This window comes from Pavona decussata, unplaced genomic scaffold (assembly GCF_977016875.1).
Source record: "Pavona decussata unplaced genomic scaffold, jaPavDecu1.1 SCAFFOLD_6, whole genome shotgun sequence".
Lineage (NCBI taxonomy): Eukaryota > Metazoa > Cnidaria > Anthozoa > Scleractinia > Agariciidae > Pavona > Pavona decussata.
In genome coordinates this window covers 1260381-1284315 of record NW_028145430.1, presented here as the reverse complement: position 1 = coordinate 1284315, position 23935 = coordinate 1260381, and the positions used below count along the sequence as shown (strand labels likewise).

The 23935-nt window shown below is 38.8% G+C and overlaps 1 protein-coding gene across 1 annotated transcript; it reads left to right on the top strand.

The window, feature by feature from the left end:
- The first annotated feature begins 8791 nt into the window (after positions 1-8791).
- LOC146489081 (UPF0764 protein C16orf89 homolog) lies at positions 8792-23680 on the top strand. The gene is made up of 5 exons (XM_085105993.1): positions 8792-9127; positions 12208-12648; positions 17454-17868; positions 18461-18522; positions 23200-23680. Exons 1-5 carry the CDS (start codon positions 8929-8931, stop codon positions 23652-23654), a joined length of 1572 nt encoding a protein of 523 aa, XP_084962119.1. The 5' UTR covers positions 8792-8928; the 3' UTR covers positions 23655-23680.
- The last annotated feature ends 255 nt before the right edge of the window (positions 23681-23935 follow it).

The window sequence follows — 23935 nt, the reverse complement described above, 5'->3', positions numbered from 1 at the left end:
TGTGTTTTGTCGTACACGTTGTCTTCAAAATTACTATTTTTTTTCTCAAACGCAGTTAGCGATGCAATTTCCTGCCAAAGAAACGCGGGCGGCAGCGCAGTTGGCCACGCAATTTCCCGCCGAAAAATTAACCCGGGTTGCAGTACAGGGTTTGAGTGTCTCATTTCAAGTTGGCTTACAGGGAGTAGCGTAAGTACGGACGGACGGGCGGTCAGACGGAAGTAACGTCATAACCAACCCAAAATTTCTCGCACTGATGGGTTTACCAAAATCTCTTAGCTATGGGGCTACGGCGCGCGCGCGAACTCCGCTATCATATACCCATTTTCTTTTTCTTTTTTTTATCAATTGATATGGATTAGTTTGGCGATGACTGCATTTCACCAATTGCGTACGCAGGGTTTTATTCCGCCCCAAACAGTCACTGATAATAAAATATGGGAGTAGATCCGACCCAACCGAACTTTTTGCGGAAGGAAATCTCCCAAAATTTCTTTTGGTTGTCAGATGATTGTCTTTATCATCATCGTTATCATAAACGTCGTCGTAATGATCATCCTCGTCAGCATCACGAACATCTTTATCGTTGTCGTCAGCGTCGTCATGATCATCATGGTATTCATCATTACCACCACCACCATCATCACAATCATCATCATCATCATCATCATCATCATCATCATCATCATCATCATCATCACCTCCATCATCATCATCACCATCGTTATCATCATCACTTGATTGTTCCCATTTAATACCGCCAACGATTATTTCGTCTACGCGGTCCTTGCTGTTTCAGTAGGCTGATAAGTTATCTTGTCCCTCAACAAGTTTCCCAAATCGAATACTCTCTTTTAAACTCGCTGCTATTTAGGAAGCCGTTTCTTTTGACGACACTTTTCTCAGTTCAGCTGTTATATAATATATTATGACGATGACGAGGCTTCGGGACCTTCTCCTTTAGAAAAGGCATTTGAACTAACCATAGTTGACAGCATTGTCCACAGTTTCCTTCCACATACATGTGTCCTTAGGCTTGTAAGTAAACTCTGGGAGTTCATGATCTTCCCCACCTCTAGTAACACATGAACTGGGATAATTTTCATTATGAAAATAGACGCCGAAAGATCCTTTCGGCTAGTACGCAACTTAAGCAGTTGCGAAAAGAAAGCCTGAAAAAGCTTGTTCAGGCTTGAACGGGATTCGAACCGATGACCTCCGGTCACCGATGCGTACACCGATGCCGGTGCAGTGGTCTACCAACTGAGCTATCAAGCCAAATGGGAACTGGTCATATTACGTGAGTTCCATACCCTTGAAGGATGAATAAATGAAACGAATGTGAATATATGAAACATATGCTATGAACTGCGGATGAAAGATGAACTAGAAGAAAGATCCTTGCAGTTAGTTGGTAATCGAACGCAACTTAAGCAGTTCCGAAAAGAAAGCCTAAAAAAATTCATGCTTGAACGAAGCTATGGCCTCTGCGATGCCGGTACAGTGCTCTACTAACTGAGCTATCAAGCCAAACTGGGAGCTGGTCATATTGTGAGTTCCTAATATACCCGTGAAGGATGAATAAATGAATGTAACTAAATGAATTAATGGAGATGAGTATATTCCCCATTATGATCCATCAAATATTTTCGCTCGCGCGCGATTGGTCTAAACGCCTCACGTGACCGAATATACCCCAGCTAAAACTGGGGAATATCCGAGGATATTCCCCAAGTGATATTCCCCAATTTCAAAAACTTCAAGGAGCGTCAAGTTTGCAATTAAAATGAATGTCAAGATGGGGGAACGGTTTGCTTTTGTGACAGAAGAAGAGATAAACCTGCTGGTCGATAAACCAGTACCAGAAAACAACATACGCTCTAAACGTTTTTGACGGTAAGCTGTTCGTAAACGAAATGTTGAAAAACTGAAGCTCATATTTGCGACATTTTCTCTTGGTTTGAACTCTGTTTAACAGTCCTTGAATTAAAAATGTGGTAAAACTGAAAAATATGAAAGGCGAAAAGTTTTAGCCCATCTCATTTAAGAGTATTTATGGTTTTCTTTCAGTCTGGCGAAATGAAAAAACCATCAACAAGCTATTAAACAAGTTTAATTAATAAGCTCGAAGCTCGCTCACACGACGGCAAATATTACAGTTGTAATTCAATGAGAGCAATTCGTGCTGGCCTGGATATAAGGAATTTAAATAACGAAAACATAAATTTCAGTACCATTACTGACAGTTCAAGCCGGTAAATGATGCTATCAATGCTCACCTGGTCGAGATCGCTCGCGAACATAAAATCTCGTCCACGAACCAAAAACCAGCCATGATACCCCGAGATGTTGAAATTCTCTATGAAGAGAAGCAGCTTTGTCCTACTCTCGAGCAACAAGTTTAATCCTCAGTGATTGTGAGCGACTTCGTTGCTGGCTCCATTCAATGTCAAGTTGCCAAAGAAAGCGCTTTGATGGAATCCAGCAACTGAAAAACAACCGGTGGCGTCGTATTCGACTGCAGGTTCAGCTTCGATTTCTTCACAGGTCGTTTTCGGCTAGCAAATTCCACAATTGTATTTTCGATATAAAGTGCTGCTCCAATTGAACACGAGATAAAGGAAGAGAACGACAAAGCGCCGGCTGTTTCGTTGACGGCAGTTTACACTTTTTATACGGAATGCGATACTTTACAGTTTTTCGCTTTCAGAGATCTTTAGCTTGTACTCGAGAGGTAGTTAGATTCCCTGTAACCTTATCCGCCACTTGTATCTTGCTTTTGTCTTTCACGAAATTAAACAAGTTTACTTTCCTTTCAAATGTTTTACCTCTTCCCCAAACAAACGCTTTCGACCTGAAGCGAAATCTGACGTGGAGATTTTGGAAGCCAACTGACAAACTTTGACGTGATTGACATATGACAGAATGGCAGCTCCTGCCGATTCCCGCGAGATTCCCGCATGTTGCGAAAAATATTTGAAGGATAATGAACACAATAGCCTCCATTTAACTTTAAAAATATGCTCAGATATTCAGTTTGTCCTTGGACATCTGATTATCTCCTCCTCGAAGCTCACAGTTTTCCTCGAGCTTCGCTCTCGGAAAACTGTTCGCTTCTCGGGAACAGATAATGTCCGCGGACAAATGTCTGAGCATATTTTCGCGCCAAATGGAGGCTATTGTTTATTTATAATCTATCTAATGAATAGAATCGAATAGACGTCCTGCGATAGGGCTTGTGTCCTTGAGCTCGTCTACTGGAATATTTCTTCCCAAAAGCATAAGATATTGCGACACAATAGCCTCGTGCACTGAAAAGAAAAACATACGGTTACTGGGTCTAAATGCCATCACACCTATGTTAGTGCGATCCAAAGAAACTACTAAAAATATCATGGGGAATGATGCAACCGATGCAGAGGATCTTCGAATTGTGGAGAAAATTACAACTTGCGGCTTGAAAAAAAGCAGACCTATGCAGACCTACGGTGGCGGTTACTGAAGCTACCCAGATGACAATAAAACTGTAAATGCCTTGAACCCCGAAGTCAAGTCATATATGACATGACTCCGGGGTTCAAAGTATTTACAGCTTTATCATATAAGTACGTAAATTATGTCTCTCGGGTGAGAATAGTTCTGAAAAGGACTGTTTGAGGTGACGTGGCATTGACAAACGTTTCGACAACCCGAGCGGAAGTCAGATTATCAAAGTTTTCAATCTCAAACAAGAATTATTATAGGGCTTGGAAGGCTTGATCCAAACGTTATTTATTTCATTTTTTGATGCCACTTTGTCGATCTATTGCAAGAGCAATGCTTGTGTTGTTATTGTTGAAACGTCTCCAACCGGTGTCAGATTGAAGTAAAATACAGACACTGGTGACGGCAAAACTTGTAGCATTCGAAACCGTAGAATTCCGAAAGTAACGGAGCCCCCGAAAGTAGCAGCCCTTCCGAAATGACAACTCAACAACGATAAAATAAAGTATTGTGTTTGATATAACGTTTCAAGTACCACTTTTTGACCCTATAATACCATCCTACAAATGAATAGCCTCTATTTCGATCGACTTACAATGCGATTAAAGTATGAACGTAACATAAGTCACTGGGACACGAAAAATGCCTCCTCTTTCTTATTTACAGTGAAAATCGCCAATAGGCTCGAGCCATCGATCGTAATTCCCGTTCAATTTGTATCAACATTGTATTAGAAAACGTAGAACGGCCTTCCAGATTTAAAGAAGTGACTGAAACAGAAACTTTCTGCTCTCAAGCGTAATGCGGACGGAACGTACAGCGTAAGTGCAGGTCTGGGACTACACAACGTGCAGAATCTGAGTCACTTCCCGAAAGGAGTTTAATAACCGCTTTTAAGATGTTTACAAAGATCATGGCGGTTTCAGTCAAGAATTTAGGGCACTGTTATGATACTACAATAGTTTACCTATTTCGGCTGTGTCTCAGTAATTTTTTTACCTTTTCTCTAGCGAGATGGATATTGCAAAATTTGCGAGAAAAAGTTTGAGAATTAAGCAAAATCTTTGCCGTGACCAGGGGACCAAATTTTTGCACGAGATGCTCATAGTATAGATATATATATTTTTATTTAACAGATTTTAATTCTCGAAACAAAAGACTGTTAATGTTAAGTAGCAAGTCGAATATTTCAATTTGCCTCCCGGTGGACGGCAACGTTTTGGTCCAAAGAAAACGCATTTTTGTTTCGCCAGTTGCTACTTGAAGAAACAATATTCCCGCCAAAGTGTTTCCAAAGTACCCTATCACGTACAAATTAAGGTGGGAGGGGAGAAGGGATGACGCAGTGATCAGAGCACTCGCCTCCCACTGATCTGGCCTGGGTTCGATTCCCAGAGTTGACGCCATATATGGGCTGTCAGTTTGTCGGTTGGTTCTAGTCACTGCTCTAAGGGTTTTCTTCTGAGTCCTCCGGTTTCCCTAACCTCCCTCCACAAAAAGTCACCAACTTTTCCAAATTCTTATTCTAACTGTGGATTCGACCGGGCAGTGGACGAAGAGCCGCTATGTGGATGTGCTGACGAAAATTCTCTTTCATTCGTTCATTCATTTTCATTCATTCATTCATTCATTCATTCATTCATTCATTCATTCATTCTTCAAGAGCCCTGAGACTTTCCGATCAGACTTTCTCAAATATTGATGATAAAGTTTTGGTGACAAACAATGACGTGGTTCCTGGCTTTAATCTTTAGTTTACTTCCGAGAGCCACTATACTATACCCGTATTTGTATCTTAACTTCTTTTTAACGAGGAATCAATGGCAACCGTTAAGCATTTGTTTCATGCCTATGACTTATCTTGCTTAGCGCTGAACAAAGTTTTGGGAACTTAAGAGAGAGTAGGACAGTGAAGGAAGCCGAAAGAATGAGAATAATTCATAAAAATATTGACTGAATGCAAATAAAGTGTCAGACAATTGCGTCAATGCATATAATAAGGAAGGAAGGAATTTGAACTAAATTACACATTCAATACAAGATTTACAGTCGTAGCCTTAAAAATCATTTTCTATCAATTCCTATCTTGTGCTGACAAAAAGTCTAATGTTGAGATATACAACTCAGTCACTAGTAACATGACAATTGTTACGTCTTTTTCAATATTGCTCCTGGCTTCTCGGAAACAAGAAATCCCAGTGAGGTATAGAAACCAATATCCCTAATTTGCAAGAGAAAACAACAAACTGAAGGATGCTAGTGGTTGTAGTAAATGACTCAACGTAAAAATGTCCTATATCGTATGAGGAAGCCCAGGACTTATAACCGTTTTAGCTTCTATTGGGCTTCGTCGCCACTTTCCTCGTATTTTTTTCTTGTTATTAGTTTTAGTCGAGTATCTTTTGTAATATTTGTGTGGCAAGTAAATAAATTTAAAAAAATAAGAACATAAAAAAAACGCCTCTGCCATATTTTTGCCCTTTTAGGTAGATTGTTATAATTCAAATGTCATCAGTTATTGCAGACAAGTTTTAATTACGTTAGCAAATCTTGCTCTATAAGGAATTACGTAGCATGTAATCCAACAAATCTTTATAGTTACGTCAAAAATTGTTAATTCTTAGACGAAAAATATTCATTCTTCCGCAAGACGTGTATTTCCCAGTAAATTCTCGCCAAGAGTATTTTCACTGAATTTATTTCTTAATTTGGTTTATCAACTGAGTTGGCGTGGTAATTTGACCACCTATTTGAGAGACCAAATTATCTTCAACCCTGAGTCGATTATAAACAATAATCGTTTTCATGCACTCCTCCACCAAGTTGAACACAACACAACACCACAGTTTCTCAAGAAACCGGCTATCTCCCGTATCTATTTGTTTCTTAATTCAGACAATCATTTACGTCTTCTCCGATCAGAGTTTCTTAAAGCTATTCCGGGGAAAGGATTTCTAAGATCCGATTGGGAAGCCGGTTAAAATATTGATGATAAAGTTTGGGCGGCAAACAGTGACGTGGATCCTGTTTTTAATCTTCAGTTTACTTCCGAGAGTCACTATACTATACCCGTATTTGCGTCTTAACTTCTTGTAGATGAAATTTTTAACGAGGAATCAATGGCAACCGTTAAGCATTTGTTTCATGCCTATGACTTATCGTCCTCTCCGCTGCACAAAGTTTTTGTAACTTAAGAGAGAGTAGGACAGTGAAGGAAGAAAGAGTAATAATTATAATAATTCTTAAAAATATTGAGTGCAAATAAAGTGTCAGACAATTGCGTCAATGCATATAATCAGGAAGGAATTTAAAATAAATTACACGCACATTCAATACAAGATTTACGTTCATAGTCTTTAAAATCATTTTCTATCAATTTCTATCTTGTTCTGACAAAAAAGTCTGATTTTGAGGTTTTCGAGACGGATATAGCCCTACCGAAGAGCAATCGGTTCGTAAAAATGTAAAAATAATTTATTCACCAACGAAGCACCAAAGAGTTCTAGGAGCTCCTTCAAAGGTGTCCATAAGTTCCGGGTCGAATTGGAATTTGGAAATGTTGGTTTTGCGGGGGGAGGAAAACCGGAGTACCCGCAGAAAAACCCTCGAAGCAAGGACGAGAACCAACAATAAACTCGATCAGCCCACATTTGACGCCAAATCCGGGAATCGAACTAGGCCACATTGGTGGGAGGCGAGTGCTCTCACCACTGCGCTGTCCCTGTTCCCCGTTCGGAGCTTTTTATAGTACACAACAGAAAACATGTAAAGCTGTTAGAGAGAACCGTACCATAACTTAACAAGGATGTGGATTTTTGTTTTCAGCGAGAAGTCAGTAAAAGAACCGGTCAAAATTAATGGAATATTTGCTGGAGAACATTTAAACAACATACTTAAAATGTTGTCTACAGTGTTCCCAGATCCACGGTTAGGTGCCCTTAAAAGGGCATTGATCTTTTCCGATGCTTTACTTGAGAATTTGCTTGAGTCGCAGAAAGGTTTAGGGAACGGAATCTTATCCCCCAAATTTACGAGTTGTTGTTTGCTCTAGGAAAGTGCTAGCTGACCTTTCTTCGCGGTTTTATTAGAAACTACATATTTTCCGCATCGAAAACGAAAGGAATCAGTTTACCAGTCTAACGAAAATTTGAGCTTGCATTTTGATGAAGAAAACTTGAGTTTTATTTACAGCTAAATCCCCGTTTCTGAGGCAATTGAGGTCTTCCGAACTGAACAGACACCCACGGAGAGAATTGTTGAGTGTTCTGATATGATTGCCTTCCTACGCCGCCGTGAAACACCTAAACAATCGAGTATTCTTGTTGTAAACCTTGCCTCCGTCTGTTGAGTCACTTATGAATGCAAACTGGCCCAAAGTGGGGAGCAGCAAATCTATTGGGATTTTTGCAGTTTAATTAATCTCCATTTTATTTCATTTAAATTTACTTTCGGTAAAAATACGATCTTTCGAGCGATGGTAACCAGACAGTTTAGTTTAGCAAATCATTCTCTCTATTTGTCGACATTTGCGGGCCTCGGCAATTAAGGAGTAAACAAAACGATATAAAAACTTATTAATGCTGAGGCGTATAATGTGTTCAGTTGGAAGACAGATGGTACTACCAAAGAAAATTCACATGATTCGGCTTGAGTATGGATAGACCTCAAAGTGTGATTTTAACTTTTGACTCTGTGAATGGCGGGGATTCTCTTCATGCGACACTCATCTAGTTTCCAAATGCTGTGCTGTTTGATACTGAAATATATTTTATTATTCGTGTGAGGTGTTGGTAACTCCTCAATTGTTTTTCAGTATTAATGTGCCTTCCATTTCAGAGTGCAAATAAAAGAAAGTTGGCACTCCACCGGCCGCTCTATCGTAACCTACCGTACACTTCCCCACACTTCAAAATTAAAGGCCCTGATTTTATGCGAATTGACCCACAAGATCCCTTCAGGGTGTAGGTTATGAAAGTAGGAGGAAAACAAAATTGGAAATAAGGAGGAGGAGCTAATTAAAGTGTACTCAGCCGCTAGGCAGATGGCGGCTACTAGAGAAAATTCATACGATTCACTTGACTGTCATCCTAACTTTTGACTCTTTGAATCGTAACCTACATACCCCTCCTCCGCGTTCAAAAATAAAAAGAACCCAATTTTGTAGGAATTGACCTACAAGATCCCAGCTTTAGCAAACTTCAATAAGATTTTACAAGAATGCATAGCCTGAAGGGAGGGGAGGGCAGGATGACGGTGGAGGAGGAGGAGGACTGGAACGGGCGTTAATTATATTCGATATCTCATTTACATTCGAGTTTGGCGCATTTTCAATAGGCCGCAACGAAGCGCAAATATTAGCAGAAGTTTAACCGCATTGGTTCATTTGTGTTAAAGTGCAACGGGCTTTGTTTCGTTGTGTTTGGGGTTACTGATCAAGGAAAAACGATGGTCGGAAAGTCACATTCAACGGTCGCGCTTTGCCTTTATAGCTTTGTTGTTCTTCTGGCGCCAGCGATTCCTTACGATCGCAACGACTATGACCCACAAGAAGTAATTACGTCTTTGAGTAGAGTTCTTGACTTCTACCACAGGGAATACAAGAGTATAAATTTGGATGGTATTTTCGGACTGCGGGTCGCCCAAGGTAATGTTATTCGAGGCTTACGTTTTTAAAAGCTACTTATGAGTTTATTTGTCAGCCAATCTTTTACTGTATCTTCTATCAGATCGATCTCAATAATATTTTGAAACTTCCACATTTTCAGGTCAGCTCAATACGAATTTTTTCTTGTAAGCGTAATATATTGAGTATTTAGTTCCAACTGTGAAGGTCATGAAACTACGCCGGTTTAATTACACCTGACAAACTCCAATATTAAGACTGATCTTTTTTATTGAACTTATTTATATGTCTGTATTTTACTTCACTTCGATCCATGCAAGTTTGTTTTTATTTGTTTGAAATCTCCGACACGCTCTGAAAACATGTAAATTTCGTCATACAATACATGTACTCGTTATAAATTTGCATGTATGCCTACAGGCACAGTGACCAAATACACTGTAAAGCCCTCACATTTTTTTTTTAGACTTTCTTTAAGTCTTCAGAATTTAATGGTAAATGGATTGCTACAATTTATTTGTTTATCTCAAAACTCACAAAATTATTATAATTATTTGAGGACTTTCATTTACTACTTAAAATACAAATTTTAGGCAAAGACCCCCAAGCTACATTGGTACTTACAGCTTTTAAAGACTATACGTCCCATTTTTGTGGATGTCCTTCAGGAAAAAAAATTGTAGGCACACCAGTTTTAAGAAAACTTTGCCACACGTATAAATGTACTGTAGTTTCTGACAAAAATATAATATTGGCAGTTTTTTGCATTATGAACTCCCTGCACTCATGACCAAGGCCTGTTTGATTGCAATTAAATTTATCAGGTACCAAACACCACGGTAAGAGCAAAATAGCTGTATAGGGCGATTCACAAGACATCAATGAACTAAACAGTGCCAGTTTTTTCCATGATATTTTGATTTGTTATCACGATATCTGAGTTCAAAGTTGTAATAGCAAAGAATTATTCAGAGATGTTTTAAGTGGTCTTATTTGAACGCCTGGTTCAGACACCATGCATCAAATTCGGTGAATGCTTTTGTTTCAGGCCTTTCTTCTCCCCGTGCACATTAGAAAATAATACAGTCGAACCTCCACTAACGGCCACCTCTCTACAACAGCCACCTCTCTACAACGGTAACGGCCACTAAAGTGCGTCCCCAACTGCCAAAAATAATAACCTCTCGACAACGGCCAGTACAGCTCTCTTTTGTAAAAACCTTTTTTTTTTTTTATAAACTGATGCAGTAACCGACATTTGTCTTCATAACATTACATTTCTGTATCCATTTTAATGATATATGCATTTCGATTGTGTTCCATTTATATGCTGCAGTAAGCATTAAATTGTCTACAATATAGCGAATGTTGCAAACCTTGCTCGTTTCGTCCTGTTAACATTTTGATTCAAAACATTATTTACGTTTTATTGTGTATTTTATCTAGTATATATATATCTTATTTAAGATTGTATTGCCATTATAGGCTACAGTAAGCATGAACTTGGCACAATAAACATGTTGTACTTCCCGAAAACAAAAGGTGTCATATTACACCCCTACCTCCCCATAACGGCCACCTCTCCACAACGGCCACTTTCTTCTGTCCCCAAGGTGGCCATTGTGGAGAGATTCAACTGTAGTAACTGTTGCAAATTAAAGGAGACTTTACTTCTCAAAGCAAGAAAAGGTTTTAACATGTAATGCATGCAGGCACAAATTTTGCTTTCTAAACATGTTTTCCAGTTATGTGTAAGCCATGTTAGAATAAAATAGTTATCTTCCTGGTACTGTACACTGTTTTAGCCAGGGCTTACAATAAACAATTCAAGGGGCTCATTTGTTTTGATGAAAGCACAAAAAAATTTTAAATAGGGTTTTTGTAGCAAAGTTGCTAAAAATGGATGTAAAAATCTTTGGTTGAATTAGCTGCCTTCAAAGTTGAAATCTGATGCTTGTGTTCAATTTATACTTTTTCATCTGAGTAAGCAAGCTCCGTAATTTTTATTCACTTTGATATTTTCTATTGACTTTATGGTAAAATCAAATATAGCTGTTAAAACAAAGTTATCATAATTTTTATTTTAGAATAAAGCATAGTTGATGTGTGTACTTAGTTGTTAACAAACAGCACGCTGCACCATTGTGTCCTCCTACCCATTTACAACCATTCGGATTCAAGCAATCAATCCCCCTATCTGATTTAAAATTTGTCAATCTGCTACGAGACACCAAGTTGTATTGCAAATTGTTACTAGCAGGGAAGCAACATTTATTTTGTAACTTGCAAGCTACTGAGAGAAAATGTGTATAAAAATTATGTTCATATTCAAAGCATATTTATTTAGAAAAAATTCAGACAGAAGAAATACATGTATGCACATTAGTCCCCCCTCCCTACATGTAGTAAGTTTGAGCTGGACATTAAAACTTAAATGTGAATGATGGAGTTAATTGATATAAAGTTATAGTAACCTCTTTATTATAAATTCACTACCCTGTAAATATATAGCCAGGTTTTAGTGGCCTAATCAGGGTCTAGTTTTTCAAAGCCCCATTAAGCTAAAATAAATCCTGGGTTAACACGAACTTTGATTGCACTTTACTTACTTATTAATAATTAAAGGTTTTTCCAAGAGATTTTTTTTGCCTTAGTTAGTTTTTGGACTTAGACTTTTCTTTACCATTAGCTTAATTTAAGTTTACTTAGCTTTAAAAACATTTTTTCACTAGCAAGATGAAAACCTCAGTTAACCTTTAACTGGGGATAATTTAGCATTTAATCTGCTTTAGTTGAACAACCAGGTCCAGGGGAGTAGATTCTTTCAGTTTAAAGTTTTTAGTTTGCTAAATGTAGCAAATCAAAATTGGCAGCAAAAACATTTGGTCCAGTAATTGGGTCCTCTGTTTTATCCACTGCAAGAAACAGGAATTAAATTTGTTGAATAAAATGGTGGTCAGATTTTAAAGGGTCCAAAGAAAGGCTCAAGACCTACAGCTGTGTGGTGTAAATACATTGTTACATGTAGTATCTACAGTACATGACTGTACATGCAGACTTCTACATGATTCACCATACATTTTGTTCATTTTCTTTGATAGGAGCTTTCCTCTCAATTATGAATGATGTACGGGATGGTCAACTGGATGTAGACAACCATGTTCTTAACCAAGTGAATGGACTCTATAACAAAGCTTCTGTTATTGCTGGAGATGCCCTTCCATTTCTTAAGCAATCATCTCCGGCGTACTTCAAGAAGTTCAGAAAACAAGTGTCCGATCCTTGGGTCAACTTTAAACCGTTTACAAGTAAAAAGCTTCAAAAACGGCAGTATGACCCTCAGAGAAGACGAAATATGATCAGTTTTGACGAGGAAACAAGTGACCATTGCATGAGTGAATTGACAGGCACTGGGTTGAGCTCAGATTCAAATAAACCATGCCAGATCTCCGATAGGTGCTGGGGATTGATCAGTGCCGAGGGAGCTGAGGGATACACCTTGACGCATCAAGCTCTGTTTCTGCAGCTGGGAGAGGTACAAGGTAATTAGATGACATGTTTAATTAAGGGAGTGTTCATTATTTATGGGGAGGAGGGGCTGGCAAATGGGGAAACGGAACATTTGGAACTTTTTGTACCCCCCTCAATGATGAAGGATAACTTTTTTTGCCCCCCCCCCTCCCCCATCTAGAACTTGTAAACATTTTTGACCCCCCCCCCCAAATGATGCATTTATTATCAAACCATACTCTCATCCTCCACTTAGTGCTTTACTCGCCTGCTTTTTGCTTGCTTCACTAGCAGTAGAAGAAACTATTACGTATGTTAATGTACAGGTTAAAGTGATACAGAGTGTAATCACTAGTCTGGAAAATACCACAAGGCAGCTAAAGAGGATGTTTGTGCAACTGGCAAACACTAAAAAAAAAGTGGAGTGAGTAGGAGGCAGAGAGAGGCCAAAAGAAAAGCAAAAAAAAAGGAAAGGAAAGAGAAAAAGACTGTGCCAAGCTGCAGTTGTGGAGTCCTTGACTGGGGAAAGTGCAGAAGAAGTTATATTGCCACTGTCAGATCACATGATCTACCTGCAAAACACTGACAGCCTTCACCCAACCGTTCTAGCGAAAGGCCTAGATCAACAAGTATTTCTGAGGGCGGCCTATCCGGCTGTTGGTGCAGTCAGTGAAATCCAAACATATCTGACTAGCAAGTCCATTGAATGGAACCCATTTGCTGCGTAAACTATTGGTGTGAGATTATGGTTTGATTTACTGTGGTACAAGTACATGTACATTAAAATTTGTCATGCGGTCCTGGAAGAATTTAAAAAAACCCAAAACTAATGAAATCAACCTTCAAACTTTTTTGTTCCCCCCCCCCCCTCTTCCCAAGATCCAGAGTAAAACTTTTCTGACCCCCCCCCCCCCCCTAAATAAGGGAGTAAACTTCGCTTGTCCCCCCCTCCCATTTGCCAGCCCCCCTTCCCCATAAATAATGAACACTCCCTAACATTATGCTCTCTTGCATTTAAATTGAAGGGCTGGGGGCATAACCGCCTTATGTCGAATGTTGGGCTCTTTTTTTTTTTTTTTTGCGGATTTGTCTCAATTTTTGCATGTGGGCTTCGTTTTAGTCAACAAACATTGCCCTGTATTTTTTTTCGTTGGTTTGCTCTTCGTTTTCGAGAAAAAACGTATGCAAAAAACCTCAGTTTTCCTAGCGGCATCTTTTGGAGATCTTTTGTTAGAAACCTTTTGTTTCGCTGAACAATGAAGTCAGCGAAGCGTCGGATTAGCCGCTCGCTGTTCGAGCCGAAACAATAATGTGTTGGTACAATTGAAGCACTTTCATTGTTGTTGCTTGGTTGGCGCAAGCGATTGAAGCGCTGCAGCAAGGGTGGAGTCGATTACATTTTTCGTGCACCGGTTCAACACGAGGACAGACGTTTTTTTTTTCTTTTTTTCTCTTCTTTTTGAAACCAAAACATCCGTGAAAAAATTGCTTTCGAAACTGCTGAAATTAACCGCTTGTTCGCGGCGAAATCCTCCTATGATTGAGTGAAGTTTGAGCATCTAATCTGAACGTTTAAAGTTTTCAAAAAGCCACATCGACAGCCTAAAAAAGGCAGTGAGCTTTTTGCTACAGAGAATAACAACAAATCCGATGGCGACACATATTAAATCGAGTACAGCTATTAAAGAACAACAGTATCAGGGGCACCCAAAGGATCGTTTCGGTAAATTATCTGTTCAGAAGGTCCTTAACCCCCTACAATTTTCTAAAGGGATTTTTCACTTCGAACTTTCGTGATATGGGAAATTTAAGGCCTAGTGATCTCGGATTGACAAAAATGTTGTTTCAGGTGCCGAAAAAAGATCATTTATGATTTTCGGAAAGGAAATAAGACCTACGGTTTTCGGGAAATGGACAAAAATGCCCTACTAAAATTTTTGAAACGGGGAAATAGATGAGCTGTACTACTGATCAGTGGTTAATAGTCAGTCTCGGTTCCCACATGATACAATGACAGGCCCGTAGCGGGGGGAGGGGCAGGGGGGGCTTGAGGCCCCCCAGAATTTTTGGAAGTAAAAAAGCAATGTGCCCAAAAATATATAATTAAAACAAATTAATGTTGAGTTCTGACCCTGCAAGTGCCTTATCACAACCTTTAATAGTCTGTTTACTAGCTGTCAGTTTCCTTCGCTAACAGGCACTCCTATCTTGTGAATCGGACATAAGAATCAAAATGGATTGAAATGAACCAATCTGAAGCCGTGAAAGCTGTCGAAATAAACTACTTGTTTTCTAAGCCATCCGCTCATTTTAAGCAATACAAATGTCCTTAGTTTACAACAATTTAGACTTGTTCCCGCATTGTCACACAAAAAAAGCCTCACAAATATGTCATCAAGACCGGAGAAAAAAAATTCTCCTGCAGTCGGATTCTTACTGCCCGATTCCAAATTTAAAAAGAGAAATGAAATTTTGCTGTTGTTTGTCTACGTCCTCCTTCAAACGTGAAATTAGGAAACTTCACGTAGTAGTCCATGTTAAAGAAAAGGCAAAAACATGTACCTAAGAGTGTGATCCAGGTACAAAGTTATTGTTTTACTTACTAAATCTACCGAGTTGTTTTGATGTTCTCATTGAATCTTAAACTCCCAAATCAGTCTGTTTTAGAGTGACGGGGGGAGGAATGGGGGGGGGGGGGTAGTTTTGTTTCACCATTTTGCTAAGCCCCCTCAGTTGTTTTAGCCTTGCTACGGGCCTGAATGATCAGTTAAATCAAAGACAAATATTACGGCACAAGTGAGAGCTTTGTTAATACCCAATCATTCTAAAGGCATCAAAATTACAAAAAAACAAGACGAAATAGGCCGCACAAGCCAGTTGTGCGAAATGTGTTCTGATCAGGCTGTAAGTTGAGCTTATTTCGTTTGTTAACCGCCTAAATTAGCATTTATCTGGCCTAACTGAACCAGTAAAAAGTCAGATCAATGCCTGTCGACAACATCAGACCGTTTTATCGAAACAATGGTGGGAAGATGAATGCCGTGATCTTCCCGCCATTTTTAACGACTTGTTGTCACGTGACTAGACAACATGTAATTTCGTGACAACGTGGAGCTCACGTTAGTTTTGAGGATTCAGTGAGATACGGTCGGTAACCAAGTATTGCTCTTCTTCTTATTGTTATTCAACACAATCTGAGGTTAAGACTGATTCACAATAAAAAAAAAAGGTTTACAATAAAAGATTTGCAATCGTATCAAGGAATGGTCTATTTTACCGGCCTAAATTCACCATTAACGCGTTAACTAGGAATTTAGCTGAGACCACGCCGAGGATTTATGGATTGGTCGGAAATTTCCGGCGCAGAAAATAGGTGTTTCTTAGGGGGTGGAGAAATAGATTGTTCCTGGGAGAATCTCTATTTACTGGGGTACCCAGGTGAAGAATTAACTTAATATGAAGAAGACGTATGCGTCATCCAGTTATTACATGCGTTTTCTTAAATATATATGTCCTTATAAAAATGGTTAATTAACACTCAGGGCTGTTTTCATTTATATTATGTTTCACCATCTTGATCTCTATTATGATCGTAAATACATTATATTAATTTAGGCTGGGCCACAATTATTATAATTGAAGTGCTCAGTGCATAACCAACCACAATTTAAATCACTTTTTGTTTTTTTAGCTCAGATTCACCGAAGTTTTTGCACGTGGCCTTGAATTCCTTCGGCAAACGTTGCTCCAATGTTTTATCCGCTGCTTTACGTTTCGTTTTGTGATAAAAATGGAAATGCTGCCCATAATCATAGATTTTTATTACAAATGAAGTACAAAGCAGCGCGGATAAAACATTGAAGCAATGTTTCCTGAAGGAATTGAAAGCCAAATGCAAAACTCCAGTGAATCTGAGCTAAAACAAAAACCAATCTGAAAATGCGACATACAGTGTAGGTCGGTTATTGCACTGAGCCCGCCAATTTAGTAAAAACTAGTTAGACTTAGAGGTTCCAGATTGGAAATGAAGTGCTGCCACATGTGGAAGTCTTTATTAAGTGAATTTCATACAATGTACATGTAAGAATGGTTTTGGCTTCTTGTCTAGACTGTTGATGAGGTGTATATTGTTTGAAGTGACATTGTTTCCCCTTTTTAATGATTAAGAAATAAATTATGTAGAGATTTAAGGCTGTTAGGGATTAATTTGTGTCAAAATGCTTACACTGCATGACAATAATTGTACTATTTGAAGGTACATGTACATGTTGTCCATACATGTACATTTCAGACATCTATAATCTTTTCTTCTTTGTGTGGCTTAACCGTTATTTTTTTTTAAGCTGCAATATCAGAATCTTTATTATTTAATAAGCAAACTGTACTCCTTTTCAATTTTACTCTCATTTCTACTAATAAAAGTATATATTAATTACAGTATATCTCATGTGGTATATTCAAGGAATTAATTTTGTTTGAACATCAAGGTTCATGTCTGTATTAAATTTTCTAAATTTTTATTATAATAATTAATATCTGCAGTGGTTATTTACTTATAATTTCAATCTTTTTATTGGCCTGTACATGTTTGACTACTAAGAAAAGTTTAATAACATAATCTTATGGTCATTTATTGTACAGCTCCACTGAGTGAAGTGAATGATTGAGTACTGCAATTGATTACATGAATATGAGCGATATTCTCACAGTTTGAGTTAGTTTGTATAGTAAAAAGCTACCAGTTAGTTAATACACAGTAAAACATAGTTTAGTAGTTATTGACAGTGGCATTACAACTTATGTTCACTTGATACAGTGAGTGTGTGTTTGTTTGCAGGTTGTACTCTATCATTGTTGAAACGTTTGGAACAGTCCCACATCAGTGGAGGACTTGAAGAAATTTACAATCGCATCTGCTCTGATATGTACCCACAGATGACAGCAATAGAACGCAGGGGAGAATCAAATCAGAATTTTCGTGACAGAGATCTTTACATGGAGCAGGCTATGGTGTGTGCATCTGCTGGTTACCACAACTTCCTATCTTCCAAGCGATTAGGGCGGATTCTGACTTGGCAGAGAAAAGATGGCTGTTTTGGGGAGCAAAAACATGTTTATCGAGATAGTAATTATCAAGACACAGATACAGATGAGCAGCAAAATGAGAACATAGATGATGCTGGCAATAAATTTGAAACCCCGTTTGGTGACATCAAACAGAGTCTTGAAGAAGAATACTCAAAAATACTGAGGTAAGGCACATGTTTTTTATAAATAACAAGTCAAGATTCACAATCATTATGCTACAATGTAGTAATGGTTGTCATGGTGAACCATACATGGTAGCTACTACCATTGAACTACTTTCTTTGGTTTGCGATAACTTCAAATACCACAGATGAATTCCAGGCTGAGTTTGTGGTTGGTTCTCATCCCAGCTCCAAGGTTTTCCTCCAGGTTGTCCTGTGTTCCTCCCTCCACAAAAACCAACACTTGTGTTAAAATAATCGTGAAGTAGCACGAATGAAATAAAGTTATATTTTCAAGTGACGTTTTCGTTGACGTTGCCTTCTTGCATTTGGTAAGGTCCTTATTAATAATGAAAGCCACCCAACTTGAAGTTGACAACAGTAATAGCCCAGATACTGTACATGTAAGAGATTCCACCATGTGCATCAGGGTTGCAGGGTTGGATACGATGTGGATTTCGTCTGGGTATTTTTCAGCATCAACAAGAACACTAGTTATTTAGATGGGTCAGCAAGTAGCAAAATTCAGCATCTCAGTACTTAGTGTTGAAATGAAGTTTCTGTCAATAATCTTAATTGTTTTTAAATTAATTAGGAAACCACTGTCTGTGAGTATGAAGACCATGCGATCACTGTTGGTCGAGAAGGAACTTGACGGTATGTGGATTTGAAAATTAGAGTTAAATTAATAAGAATTAGTTAATAAACTTGAAGCTCAGTCTTTATGCCACAAGGTCCAGAGGAGTTTCATTCCCTTGCGAAAATTTTTCCGAGATCTCGCCGAGATCTCGGCCGAGATCGCGGGCGAGATCTCGGCGGCCAAAAACGCGCCGAGATTTAAGTAGTGAGATCTCGGTGAGATGAAAATCTCGGCGGCCAAAAACGCGCCGAGATCTCGCCAAATCTCGGCGGCCAAAAACGCGCCGAGATTAGTGGCGAGATCTCGGTGAGATGAAAATCTCGGCGGCCAAAAACGCGCCGAGATTAGTGGTGAGATCTCGGTGAGATGAAAATCTCGGCGGCCAAAAACGCGCCGATCTCCCCAAATCTCGGCGGCCAAAAACGCGGAGAGATTAGTGGCGAGATCTTAGTGAGATGAGAATTTAGACGGCTAAAAAAATGCGGCGAGGAATCCCTGGCGAGATCTCGGCGAGCTAGCATCTGCAGCGGTGTACTGAAAATTTGATCGTCAGACGTGAAAGTAAAGCTTTTTGGTTTGAAATTCTTAATCAGCGGAATAACATTGGCAGGATACTCATAACCGAACTACGTTCTCAAGACGCCCCTAAGCATTTTCCACGAAAAAGTGAATATATAACTTCTGTAAGTAGGCCCGGTTCAGACGCCGAACTTTTCATGAGCCGAACCTAATACCTCGAATTAAGTACATGAAAAGTTCGGCGTCTGAATCAGTTGAGAACGGCTGTTTCAATTTGGAACGGCTCAGCCGTTCTTCCCGCCTGGCTCAGCCGGGAATTTCGGCTTTGGAACGGCTTTGATTCAGACGTCGAACTTTTCATGAGCCGAACCTAATGCATAAATTATTATAACGTATTTCAAATAAAAAAATTAAAAATAAAAAAAAAACGCTTACATTTCGATTGGTTTTGCTTCAAGTAAATTAGGTTCGTCTAATTAAGTTCGGCGTCTGAATCAAAAGGCGGGATTTTCGTGATTTGGACCGACCTTAATTTGAATGAAATTCGGCTCGTGAAAAGTTCGGCGTCTGAACTGGGCCTAAACAACCACTTACTTTCTACCGTATCATTTGAATCATTACGGCTGGGAAATCTGGACAAAAGAGCAAAACTAAGCGGTAAGCTTATGATGTAAATGAATTATGCCAACTAACTGCTTCAAATTGAAAACGAATATAGAAGTTGTGAATCACCAACAATTTATTTCAAAAATTTTACCTTCGAGGTTTCGAGTTATAAAGACAAAATCGTTCGTGTAGCTAATTACGCTTTGTGAAAGCTATCGATTTCTAAACAAACTCTTTTACTCGCAGTGTTTCTTTAAGCTATTAAGTAAGATGAAATACGGATAAATAATATAAGAAACTAACCTCTTTCTCAATCAAGACATACAAGGCTGTGGAAGAAAGCCATTAAAATCTCAATTCTCGCGCAAACTTGATGGTCACTTCCACTGAGTTGATTCTTAACACGCTTATAGCTTAACGAGCTTGAACATCCCTTTAGCAAATTTTAAGTCCTCCTTCTCCAGCACCTTAATTATCCAGGACATTCCGTATTCCGTTAAAAACGTGCGGTGACTGAGTTCATAGTGTGCAGTTCAGTTTAGTTCAGTTAGTTCGGATACCGTAGTTTGTTAACTTAATCAGCATCATTTTTGTTGACCAGTGCTCATCATATCCCTTGTGTGCTATTCTCCGGTTGACCACAGGTTCTTTTATCATGATTCCCAGCCATAAACGAATGGTTAACTTGTCATGAAGCTTAACTTTTCATATTTTCTGCAGGATTAATTTTTGTGGCCTCGCAAACCTCAAGTCAAACTTTTTTTTAGCTTACGCGAGCATCGCCGGGTGGCGTGATTGAATTAACCAATCACATCGCCCAATTCACGTTGTTGTTGGGGACTTTCGCGCCATTTGTCAAGTGGCAAGCCGCGGAGACGGCAAGTTGTTTACGAGGATTGAGAGACAGATTGTGAGGGAAAAGAGCACAATAAAAAAATGTCGACAACTGAAGACAGTGTAATGAAAAGGGAAAGAACGCGTTTTCAAAAATTGTGCTACCTGTACCGAAAAATCGTTCGCAGCAGGCATTACGACATAACTGAAACGCCTTTTGAGGGACAAAAATCGCCTAAAAAGGTGAGTTAAAGATTTAGACAATAAAACGATAAGATTATCAGGTCAATGAATTCATTTTATGATAGTAAATAAGTATGTTAACGAACGTCCGGTGTGAGCAGCGTTCTTCTCACTTTTATCTTAAGACGCGCACTTAATATTAATCTGCCGAAGCGCGATCTCGGCTAACAAGTTAAATCAATTTAATAATTAAAGCTCATCGATTTCCAGTTATAGCATGAAAAAATGAAAGCAAACATTATTTTCACCGAGGGTTAAGGTGAAGTTTTAACTCATTCAACCTCATAACTTAATCCTTACCACTGAAGAGTTCACATGTCTTCGTTTCGAATCTGGCGAAGATCGCGGTGTCTTGTCGCGATCGTGGTTGTCTCGGCAAGATTTTAGTTTTCTCGCCGAGATCGCATTTGTCTCGGCGAGATCTCGCCTGTCTCGGTGCCCCTAAAAATCTCGCCGCGAATCTCGCCGAGATGGAAGACGCAACCGCAATCTCGGCGAGATCTCGCTGAAGTTTTTCGCTCTCTAAAAATCTCGCCGAGATCTCGGTTACCTCGCCGAGATCTCGCCTCCCTCGGCGAGATTAACGCAATCTCGGCGAGATCTCGCTGAAACTTTTGCCCTCTAAAAATTACGCCGAGAATTACTGAAATCTCGCCGAGATCTCCGTTACCTCGGCGAGATCTCGCCTACCTCGGCGAGATTAACGCGATCTCGGCGAGATCTCGCAGAAATTTTTTGCCCGCTAAAATTCTCGCCGAGAATTACTGAAATCTCGCCGAGATCTCGGTCAACTCGGCGAGATCTCGCCAATCTCGGCGAGATAACCGAGATCTCGGCGAGATCTCGCTGAAATTTTTACAAGGGTAAATAAATTACTTAATTAAAGTCTCACCTTGAAAAATGTCTATACTTGTCGCTTAGCACGATTAATTGGCCCAATGGGATCTTTATGAATCTACTGTAAACGATTTCTTCGCTTCTTATCTGACCCAGATTTGCCATTTTGAAAATCCTTCGGGCGACGTGCCGTGCGCCAGCGAGGCTATGGCTTGCAGTTATTGATTTTCAAAATGGCGAACAACAAAGTTGATCTGGGTCAGATAAGAAGCGAAGAAATCGTTTACAGTAGATTCATAAAGATCCCATTGGGCTAATTAATCGTGCTAAGCGACAAGTATAGACATTTTTCAAGGTGAGACTTTAATTAATAAGTAATTTATTTATTCACACGAAACTCCTCTGGACCCTGTGTTTATGCCTTTTCCTCCATTTTATTTTATTTTTAATTATTTTATTTTACTTCTGTCAATCAACTGGTCAAAAAGATGGTTTTAAAAAATGCTCAAGTGTCACAAATTACAAAACCATTGAACTTTTTAAATTGTGCCACAATTTGGCTTGCAATGTTCAACAGGAGCAAGGATTTGTCCTTCTAGGTTATTCCCGGGGCTGGCTTTAGCAACCCTTACCGTATTTTCTTTGATTAACCTCCCACCTTTGAATAAGCACCCACCCTGAAATCCCAAAAAGTTAATAAGTGCCCACCCCACTCCCCTCCAAACAAAAATCAATTTTTGAACTAGCCTAGCATGAAGTAAGAGGGGCATCAGTTGTGTTCCAAAATTGGTTTTAGATATGTTAGTCAATGAACTTTTATATTGTTTGTAGCTTGTTCATGTTTAAGCTTTTGCACTTTATTTTGTCTTGTTGAAGCGAACTAAACTTGTTATCTCTTATTTTGTTATTTTCTAAAATGTCCTCGCTTGCTGAAAATGTTGGGAAAATAATAAGCGCCCACCCTCGAATTAGAGCCCATCCTTATGGGCCCAAAATGAAGTAAGCGCCCAGGGCAGTTAATCGAATAAATACGATAAATTAGCTTTGAATTACATACAGATTATGAATAATAATAATAATTATGTTATTTGTTTAAGAAAAAATATCTTTGGATGATTATATTTCCATACCATCAACCAGCCATTCAGAATTTAAAATAAATGCTGGGTAGTGCAATGTAACACCGTTACAAAACAATAATTGTTAACTTAAATACCTCTATATACATGTAACATTTTGAACGTTGTGGTTGTTTTGCCACAAATTAATAATTATAATTATAACAAGGTTTTCAATATAACGAACCCTTGATATAATGAACCAATTTCCCTTGTCCCTTGTCCCTTGGCACAAATTGAGGTTCCACTGCATGACATGCTCTTTTAGTTTATGGTGTCCATTTTAATATTCGTTAGCTTATTGTTTGATACACGCTAACGTGGCAAAATATAAAGTGTCACATCGGCAAAGAATGATTCTCCTATAAATGAACCATTCCAACCCTCTTCTGTTCTCCTTATCAAAGATGGTAGCCATTACTTTACTTCAGGTTATTTTTAGGAGCTAGTTTAAGTTCAGAGAGTGTCATATTTCCAATTATATTAATGGTACATGTACATCTACAAAATAGAAAAAAAATGCATTTTTTTTTCCAGATGGGTGTATGTCCCATTTGACTGGTGTGGCAACTGGTTTACTGGGTATATACCTGCGTTGGCTGCTCTATCCTAAAGTTCAACAGGAAAAAATGGAAGTGGAGAAATCAAAAGATCACAATCAACTCAGTGCCAAAGCAGAGATGTATACAAGTGATAACTTAGCTGGTGTTATTGCACAGAGAGAGAGACAACTGCAACAGCAGAAGAAAAGGAAAGAGGGCCAACTGCAAAGTGCACATCTTAGGAAAATGCGTAGAGCTGCAATGCTGGGTAACAGTGCACAAGAACTACTAATAAGGGAGGGGTCAGGATCCATTCCCTGGGGGGTAGTGGTCCTTGGTAGCTGTTGTGTATTGCTTGTTTTATGGGTGATGTTTATCAAGGGTTTTAAAGGTTCATTACATAAACTCAAGACAGTGACTCTCACAAAGAAAAGTTCACATGTTATTTAAAAGATCAGATCAATTGCTCCAAATAAATTCCTGGTGACAAAAGTATATACTGTACTATAATCTTTTATGGTATTTTAAAACTCTTTTGGTGCTTGACGATGGCACTTTTTTAAGATCAAAACAAAAATACGTTATACAAGAATTTTGGGTTGAGCACTGATTTTGATACTCCCCCAGTTAAAAATTAGTGCTAATCAATTGTTTAGTATTTTAATATGTAAGTACATGAAATTTATGTATGTAATGATACTCTTTTTAACAAGTGTTAAGCACTGATTTAA

Excerpts from the sequence above, each read along its gene's own strand:
- LOC146489081 (XM_085105993.1), top strand. The coding sequence starts at position 8,929 with ATGGTCGGAAAGTCACATTCAACGGTCGCGCTTTGCCTTTATAGCTTT. Across the intron at positions 9,128-12,207 it reads CGGACTGCGGGTCGCCCAAG|GAGCTTTCCTCTCAATTATG; the intron begins GTAATGTTATTC and ends TTTCTTTGATAG. Across the intron at positions 18,523-23,199 it reads GGTCGAGAAGGAACTTGACG|ATGGGTGTATGTCCCATTTG; the intron begins GTATGTGGATTT and ends TTTTTTTTCCAG.